This window comes from Dicentrarchus labrax, unplaced genomic scaffold (genome assembly GCF_905237075.1).
Source record: "Dicentrarchus labrax unplaced genomic scaffold, dlabrax2021, whole genome shotgun sequence".
Classification (NCBI taxonomy): Eukaryota; Metazoa; Chordata; class Actinopteri; family Moronidae; genus Dicentrarchus; species Dicentrarchus labrax.
Genome location: NW_026136711.1, coordinates 27311735 through 27321454, shown reverse-complemented (window position 1 = coordinate 27321454; position 9720 = coordinate 27311735). Strand labels below are relative to the sequence as shown.

At 38.4% G+C, this 9720-nt stretch overlaps 1 protein-coding gene across 1 annotated transcript; it reads right to left on the bottom strand.

Annotated features, from left to right (window-relative positions):
• Positions 1 to 73: 73 nt before the first annotated feature.
• On the bottom strand, positions 74 to 4936 carry capza1a (capping actin protein of muscle Z-line subunit alpha 1a). The gene is made up of 10 exons (XM_051413703.1): positions 4794 to 4936; positions 3141 to 3204; positions 2990 to 3041; positions 2826 to 2889; positions 2483 to 2689; positions 2315 to 2394; positions 2080 to 2158; positions 1918 to 1989; positions 1758 to 1820; positions 74 to 1041 (listed from the first exon to the last, which is right to left on the bottom strand). The coding sequence occupies exons 1-10, from the start codon at positions 4827 to 4829 to the stop codon at positions 901 to 903; spliced, it is 858 nt and encodes a 285-aa protein (XP_051269663.1). The 5' UTR covers positions 4830 to 4936; the 3' UTR covers positions 74 to 900.
• Positions 4937 to 9720: the final 4784 nt, after the last annotated feature.

Genomic DNA, 9720 nt, shown 5'->3' with positions numbered 1-9720 from the left:
CTCCTCCAATGAACAATCAAAGAAACCCAGAAGAAAATATCTGGAGCTCAAACACACAAATGATTAGCATCCCTTGAAGATCATATTTTTATTTCATGAATAATAAATGTACTTACAGTTTGTATAAAAAATATAGCAAAAGCTAAAGGCAAACAGCTGGCAGGAGGACAACAATACTTTATCAGTCCAGGGGGGTAAAGAGGGATTATCACCAAAAACGTCTCTACAACCAAGGGAAGAGACGCAACTAAATTTAAAAAGGGGGAAGACAAAACACAGTCAGTGAATGGTAAAGAAAAACGTATGCTTTGGCATGTCCGCTGGCTACAACCCTGCGTCCAGAGGGATGCATAAATAAAAACAGGTGGGCTCAAAATATAAAATGGTATAATTTGGCGTTGTCACGTGTCTTCCCGGCCAACATATCGAATTGCATACAGTATTTGCCCTCTGTTAATAAAAAAAACTATAGAGGTATTGGAAGCTCTTAAAGAATATCAGTTATGTTTTAAAGAGAGAAATTAGTTGCTACACAGAAGTTGAGGGGTTTTAGGAGAATGTGTGTCCATTTGAAGCACTGTGGGATCAGAAAACTGTGTGTTGAACCGTGTGATTGTGAGAATTCAAATAGCAATGACCCAAAATTTCACAGTGTCACCAAAGGCATTATTTGTTACAAAATAATATGCGTTTGCGAATGAGCGACAGTTACACCACTCAATGTTATTTTAAAATGAAGGCATCCCCTCGTAGTGCATAATGGAAGCTGTCATTCTCTGGAAAAAAAGGAAAAAAAAAACCCAGAACAAATGTCTCTTTTAGGACATACAGTACGGTATGTTGCGTCACACATGTTTGCGCGAGCATTGGCTTCTCTTCAATTTGTTTGTCGTAACCCCTTTAAGCGTTCTGCATCTCCTTGCCAATCTTGTAGCTGAGGATCTTGTTCCAGTCAATCTTGGTACGGGTGACTGGGAGTTGTCTGCGTAAGGCTTTAAATGTGGTGTCCGACATGGTCTGATAGTTCTCACTGATGGCCACCTGAAAAGACAAGATAAGCACATCAGTCATCAGTTCTGGTAACTGGACATTTTCTGAAGCAAAACAGAATGTGTAAGAAGAGGAAATTGAGTTTTGCCATTATCAATAATAAGAGAATAAGAATAAATTCCCTTACTGATTGCTGATCAATTTTATGTCATCTTAAATGGATGAAATGAGAGAATTTGTTTTTATTAAGGTTTAACAGATGAGGGTTGGGCCCTTGTGTGTATCAAATACATTCCTGATTTAAACCCATGTTGCGTAGAAAGATGTTTCAGCATATTGCTGGTGTTTCCACCCTGATTTAAAATGATAATTTTATATGCATTACAGCTAGCACTAAAAAGGCGCTTTGGACCGTTTCTTCTTCCATCATGAGTCCTTCTTGTTGCATGTTTCCAGCAGCACAGATGCCTGAGTTTGATGTAATTGTTGCAACTGATAAAAGGAACTGAACAGCTCGGAGACATACAATCCTCATGGATCAAACTATTTGGAACTGGTTATAGATTCCCATCCATACATGATGGTCCTAAAATTTGAATGTGACAATGACTTAATTAGATTCCTTTTTATTTTATTTATTGATTTTTTGGGGGATGGAATTTGTATGGTGTTGTTTGAAAATGTTTATGGCTTAATATAAAGCTCAATAATAAAAACTTTTCATTCACTAATGGGGGCAACTCTTCTTATTCTTAAATCACACATACCTGGTATTCATTCTCTGCGTCCTCAATAATTTTCACAAGCTCCTTTGCAGTCTGGCTCTCATTCTGCCAAAACACATAGTTGTGGGTTAATTTAACAAATCAAACACACATCATAAATATGTTTAAACTAGAAAAACTATTAATAAGTTAAAATACTTACAGACACAGTCAGTGCTTCCTGTACATCTTTATGGCTGACCAGTTGCACATTTCCATCCTCATAATAATGAACCTTGGATAAACAGAGCAAATAAAGACAACAGTGAAACAAAACCAACTTCAGAGCTAAGCTCATACAATACCTGTTAATTACTCAACATACCTGTATTTTCATGACCCCGACCACTTGTGCTGTAGATTGCGAGACACTGAACTTCCATTCAGACCGGCAGCGACCGTTCCTGGAAACAGAAAATGCAGAAGAGGAAACCTGAGAACCAATTCCAAACACTCCTAACACAATAACACCTCATTGCCTCTACACTGCGCCAACATAATTGTCAGAGTGAATTTGATTAGGAAGTTTAAAATTAGATCATTGTCCTCCGTCAATTTACCAGAAGTTTTTAGGCTCAAATTGATGACCCTCGATACAAGCAATAATGGTCTTCTGGCCATCGATTGTTTTCCCATAAACCTGAAGCAGATAAAGAAGGATGAGGATGATGGATCATGTGTAATGTTGAACATGGCGGCTACGTTGCAGATTGGGCGAGGGATCTTACGGTGCAAACTCCACTGGGGTAGTGCTCCTTGACGTAGGCTCTCAGGGCAGAATCACAGGCGTCTCTCCATGACCTGAGGGCTGCCTCGCCCTCATGGGGCTGGGGGTCGCTGGCTTCCTTTCTGAGGTGGTCAAACTTGAAGGAGATCTTGTTGTGAGGGTCAAAGAAGCGGCCATTACCCAGGTCTCCGTGCTCCGTTATCAGGACCTAAAGGCGAAACAGACAGACAAACCTGCTGTTACTATAGCTCTTTACTCAGGTATTTTCTTACGAACATAGAAGAATAATTAATAATAAATGTTAGCAGGTTTAATGAGAAAAGTACATTACTGAACAAGGTTACCTGATCTTCATATCCCTGAATTTTGGCAAGGGTGAACTGGTCCATGTTGTACTGGGCAAAGCCACTGTATCAAAAAAATAACAGAAACCCCAAGTTGCATGTATATCCAGAACATCATTATATTACAAGTTTAAAAAAAAAACAAAAAAACTAATGAGACTCACTGAGCTGCCCCCTCTCTGAGAAGATTATCATTGTTGAGGAGTATCCGCACATCTGAGAAGAAGAATTAACATAAGAAAAGCATCGACAACTTGTTTCATACCATTTAAAATGCAGATAGTCCTGAAGATGTCAATCACAAATGAGGCTCACCGTTGAAGACTTCATTGAACTCTCCAGGAGGAGAGTGCATCACAAAATTAGCTGCAATGCGGACCTAGAAATAAATACAATAACTTTGTCACAACATGTAAAATAGGGTGTAACTCGGGGGGTTTAGTTCCCTCCCTGCGTAAAAGGAACTCCGGTAGAGACAAATAACAACAGCCTCCTTAATCTCTAGTAACCAAATCTGCTGCATGTTTTGTTTTTGTGTTTTAAATCTTTTAAGATATAACAGGTGATGTCTATGAAACGTGAAAACCCTGCAAATAGCCACTAGAGCGAAGCAGAGAGCAGATTTCTAGCTTTCTTGGCTGCAGACTTGTTGGCTCTATTTTGACCACTCCTTAGATGGCAGGCAGGGTATGTTGCCCATGGGCTTTTCTTAGCAGCCAGAATGCAAGTGTAAGCATGTGGTGTCAAAGCCCCCAGAGTGAAGCAGTTGTGGCAGGTACTAGTGCTCTCATAAGGTAATACTCAGTAAGGGCTGTTGAGTATTGGTGAGCTTTACACAATCAGGCAGCACATAGTAAGGTGGAAGTTAACTGTCAATAGAGAAGTAGCAGTATCACTCATTTATGACCTTCACAGGTTTAACCAGCCCTACATCCTAATCTCACAGCCACATTATAGTGCAGTGTGCCAGTGATGCCGTCTGTCAGGCAGACAGGGTTATTAAGCCTCCAGGCTGCAGCTGGCACTGACCTACAAATGGGCTGACCAGCTGAAAGGGCAGAGGGGCATAACAATGAGTAACCCAGTTTAACTGTGCTCCTGAATAGTCTCTCCATTCACAGCCCAGAAAGCGCTCCAGGACGCAGACACTGATTCTCCATAACACAGTGCAACAATCTGAGTCTATATCTGATAAAGACAGCACTATCAGAAATAAATATCTAACTCTAACTTTAAAAGCAGGCTTTAAATTCTTTCATCCTTTCGTCTCGTTAGTACGGATTTATTTATTTATTTATTTTCACTGTAGTAGTGCTGGAGGTGTAAGCTCCTGGCCACATCGTCAGCTTTAGGAATGCAAAGCATTATTTTACAACATGTATCAGCATGAGGCAGCAACAGTGCAAGCCTCGATAACACTGCAGGAAACACTGCCTCTGTCCCAAGTTACACATTGTATCAATATAAATATATAACTTATGAGTGATAAACTTCAACTTATGAAGTATTCAAAACCAATTTAGACAGTAAAGTTAGGTGAAGTTGCAGTAAACTGGGTGTGGGTGGTGTTATGTTACCGATAAACTGTCACTATCCTTAGAGTAAATGCAGGAAGTAGCTCCACTTCCTACCATTTAGCATTAGCTGCTCATTTTTTAGTGGCTAAATCAGAAAAAAAGGGCTCAACCGTGCTCGTATGTATTTTATTTAAACATTAAGAGGGCCGCTAACTCACATTATGTGTTGGTGCACAGGCACAAACATGCAAGGTACAACTCTGAACTGTCAAACACACCACTGCCCTGGCTTGGCTTGGCTTGGCTTGGCTCGCTCCACCAGTAGACACCAAATACGGCCCGCTTAGCTCTTCATGCTACATGCTAAGGGTTTCATAAGGACACTGTCATTTTCCAGGACTAAAGGTTAAGGGTAATAAAGTAATCAGAGTATAAATTAATAAAGTAATACCTTCTCTTCATCGCTCAGCTCTTCGAAGTCTGCCATCTTGGCTCAATGAAGTGTTAACAAAGCAACTGTCGGTGTTGCCAGGTATGTGTGTGTGACTCCTCCCAGAAACAAACGACGAGCCCAACCAGGAAAACTGCGCTAAATAAACCGTAAATACACGAGAGGAAGCCACAGAAACGTGTATGAATAAATGCTGAACGACGAAACATAGCTGTCTTAAAACGTTTATGTTTATATGTTTTTTAAATAATGAATTCTGTGCTGGTTTTTTTTTGTAAGTGAAATATATGTTATGTTACTGTACTGCGACTGTTTCCACAAACAAACTGAAGCTGACAGAATCCCAACCTGGCAACCCCTGCGCGTTCAAGTCCTATGGGAAGGATGGGAAAGTAGGGTACTGGTTGCCATGTTTACAACTTGTGGGTGTTTAGATCATTGGACAACTCAAAGACAGTTGTCGATTGACGATAGAGCTGCTGGTGTGAGGGATACATATTTGTTTTACGGCATGCTGATATATGTAGGAACATTTAGAAATATGTGCTTTTTTGTAGTCGTAATTACAACTTGGTCGTTGACACGTTTTACGAGATGAAAGTCATAATTGCGATAATTCCGAAAGACTTGAACGCGGCATCAGCCCAGTGTCACACAAACAGAAGAAGTGACAATATTTGTTTGTATCTTGTGGCGTTATTTCATAATAACAATCAATGCATTGTTGACCACATGTGTTTCCCACATTTTCAGTATCTTTTCCGAGGAAAAGTTGAAATTGATGGCAGCTCAAAAGATATAAGAAGTAGGATGGTAGGTTTGATTGCCATCATGATAGGCAGTGGTAGAATAAGTACTCAGATCTTTGGTGTCAATACTGCAGTGTAAAAACTATCTTGTTACAAGTGAGTGTCCTGCATCCAAACTCTTACACTCAAGTAAAAGTATACGAATATTCAAATTAAAGCACCAAAAGTGGCCAAAAGCACTCATTATGCAGACTGTCCCATTTAAGAACCATATTTATTGTATAACTGGACTTTAAGTAGTTTAATCACTTGTGTTGCAGTTTGTGAAGGTTAGACTTATTTTAATTACTTTATAAGTTGCTTTATCTGTAATAGCACACCATGCTATATTAGTTGATTACATTTCCCATTAAGAATATAAATCTGCTCAGTAACTAAAGCCGTCTAATCAATGTAGTGAAGCAAAAAGTAGCTTCATTGTTTGCCTCCAATAATGTGGAGTAGAAAGAACAAAATGGAAATGCTCAAGTAAAGTACAAGTAGGCCTACCTCAAAATTGCCAGATGTACTCAAGTACTGCACTTGAGTACCTGATTGTGTTGTCATGGTAACTATTAGGCAGTAGTTTCTGGCTGAGTGGCACTTCTCTATTATTAGCCAAAGATACCAGTAATTTGACCAGGATTTTAAGACATTGCCTCTTCAGTAGCTCACATAAAATAAGACGTGTTGTCTGCACGTAGCTACATTTCATGCTGAGCTGTCAAACATGGTTGCCACAGAGTCAGTGGTCACTGGTAACTTAGCAACAGCATATGAGGCAATACACTGGAGCTGCCACTGAACACAGTATTTTGATGCATGGCCCTGTTACTTATTCAGTGGTATCCAATTCATTAAAAAAATGCTGTATTACTGTTGTTTTGTAACTCCAGATGTTGATCAGCAGACTGTTGCTCACCTCCCTTTTGTCAGTGTAGTGGAAGGTATCATTCAAGCTGCTGCCAACACATAGTACCAGAAAAGTGGTGGCAAAACATTTTACCATTTGTTCAGATTTTCTGTCTCTACTGTTATTTTTAGCAAAAACTATTCATCTGCTTTGCCATGTATTCTTATTGTAGATGATACAACTTACTGTCCTGTATTTGGAGCACATATGTTTCCAGGTTTAGAACCACTTTGAGTAATCACAGTATTAGTCCAGACGCGTGGACAACCTGCGGAAGTAGAAGCTCAACGGCAACCAAGTTCAACCTCTGACAGTAAGAGTTTAGTGAGACTAAAGTTTAATTTCCATACATAGAAAATACTGCATATCCAGATTTGAAGCTGATTATTTGAATATTAGTGGCAGTGAACCAATCATACCATGTAGTATATAGGCCTGAGGATTAAGTGAACAAACCAAGACAAGAAAGACAGAAATTAAAGAAAAATTGTGGGAATAAATAATGAATATGAATCACTAACACTTACACAACCCTTATATGTTATTGTATACAAGGAAATCCACTCATGATATACATTATAGAGGAGTGATGTGACCCCAATAGTCCAATGGACTCATTCATCTTTAAATGAGGTCACTTACTGTAGATCACTGGGCAGCACTGCCATACATTTATGAAGATGCTTCTCCTTGCTTTTATCTTGGCAAATCCTTTCCATTGGAAAAAACAAACGTTCCTCAATGCCATTATGTACTGAGGTTTTTCCTTGAAACCGTTCAAACTAAATCCAATCAAATGAATAATATTTGTAGCCGAAATCACAGTATGGGACTGCTTTATAAGAAATAGTCTAATGTGATTCAATGGGAAAGCTGTATTTGAAGACATAAACTGGAGAAGGGCTTGGCTTTTTTAAGTACTGTAATTCAAACAAAGCCTAAGGAAGTACACTTCAACATTTTAAGTTAAATTTAAGTTTACAGATACTGATATTTCTTGTACATTTTGTGAACATAATTTCTCATTATTATTTTATGATTGTGAAATATCCTGAAAATCCTGAAGAGATCTAGAGTCTTACTTTTTGGAGCTGCCAACTCTACTCTTTTAATCTTAAAGATATTATTTGCTACTATAATAATCCAGATGATGGTGCTCTTAATAAATATTATATATTATAATATATTATTTTTTCCTAAGATCTTACCTTTTCTCCTAGAGCTGAATCCTCTACCAAATTCACTCAGTTAAAACAAAAAAGTAAGTGTTTAATCACCATGCCTCAGTGTTTTAATGTATACGTATTTGTGTACTCCTTCTTTTATGTGATTATCATTTAATGTTTCCATTTATGTCCCTAATATGTATTTATACTTGTATGTGCTGCCGTTGTTTAGACTGTATAAATAAAAAGTTAGCACCATACAGAACATGCACTGTACATTATCCCACTGGTTCCCACCATGGATTGCCAAAGCGCCACAGGGGGTCACGTGAGAAAACTTTAAAAATATACACATTAGGCCTACATCCAAATATGTTTATATAAGCAGGATAAGGTCACGGTGAAGAACTGAACAGATATATTCACAGAGCCTTTACTCTGATAAACAGCCTCATCCTGCATTAAAACAAACCAGTAGAACAATGACAAGAAAACCTGAATCTATTAAAAAAGTAGCCTATTAGGCATGCAGAATTGTTAAAAATAAATAATAAATAATGAAAACAGAGTTTAGAATAAAAATTTCCCTAAAATTATCTCTTATTAGGAAATTCTGCTCAAAATGAATCCAAATAACTTGTTTTACACACATTTCCTTCAGTTATCTTGATCACTATTTGTTTTCATTGTAGTTTATTAGTTGTTCTTATTGTTATACATTAAATATAATGTGAATTAAAGCTGCAAGCAGCGTTGGGCGGGACCTCGCACCCGGCGCGCTCGTCGGGGCGTGCCGCGGCCGCGTCACGTGCCATCGTAACAAGCACGGACCACAACGCAAATACGTCACGTAAATCGGCTCCAAATCAGCTCCAAATCGCCACGCAGCGCTTCCTTGCTGTTGCCAGTATGTGGTGCTTTCACTGTATCTGAATATTGTCAAGTAGACAAGTTCAGGGCGGGACTGTAATACGTAGGCTGATGTTATGAGGACGCGTTTAGGGCGAGACTGTTACAGAACATATGAAGTTTATTGTAGATTGGACATTGCACACTGACGTTACGAGTACTATTTAATGGAAAATCGTCAGAATTCGATAAGTCCTCAGTGGCACGCGGTTTGAAGTACAGTCACAAATAGCTCAACTCGTCATCTACAGTTTGTTTTTCTAAGAATGTCAGGTTGTGGCTGTGTAGGTGATAGGTCTAAATTGCTGCTATACAGATTGGCGAGAAAAGGTCAACAACAGTATGCTGAGCAGCTGCAATTGTTGTTCAGTCAATGACTGTCTTTTGTCTGCAATAGTCTTCCTCAAAAGGTACATTGTCTGAATGCCACACCTTATCACACCTTGTACGACTCCAGCATACATAGTCTCACAATTGGTCAGTTTGGTGCTGCTCTCTTTGTCTCAGTAAGGAATGTCATCATAGTTGAATAACAATCAGTTACAGCAGCCATTTTGTGCATTTATATGGAAATAATGTGTTGTTTAGTTATCAGTGGTGTTCACAAACAAATGTATTTAGAGATCTATAGGAGTACTGCTGATGTGCTGAGCAATGCATGATTTTCACTCAGTAATGTGTTGCATGTAGGTGAGTTTAAGGAAAGTAAAAGCCATGTACATGAATGGTGTACTGCTAGCTCATATAGTTATATTACAGAAATGTACATGAAAGATTAGTACAAGAAAGATTATCTTAACCACAGACTGTCATGAAAAAGCAAAGTAGACTCCTGTTTTCCACAATATAATTATGTGTGATAATCTTCAGCATCTATGGAGCTTATTTTAAATCAGTAAATAATGACTCCATGGGAATTAGTTGTACAAGTCAATATCAGTTTGGAAGATGGAGATGACCTGATAGAAGTGAAAGGAGTCTCTGTTAGGAGTTTATGTAACTTTTTGTAGTACATTCTTATTTATAATTGTAGTTATGTATGTGTTTGTGTTATGTTTTTATGATGTTTCATTGTGAGGTTTGTATTGTGAAAGTGACCCAGATGTCATGAATAAAACCCATATTTCAGTGATTTTTTGTGTGTATTTTTA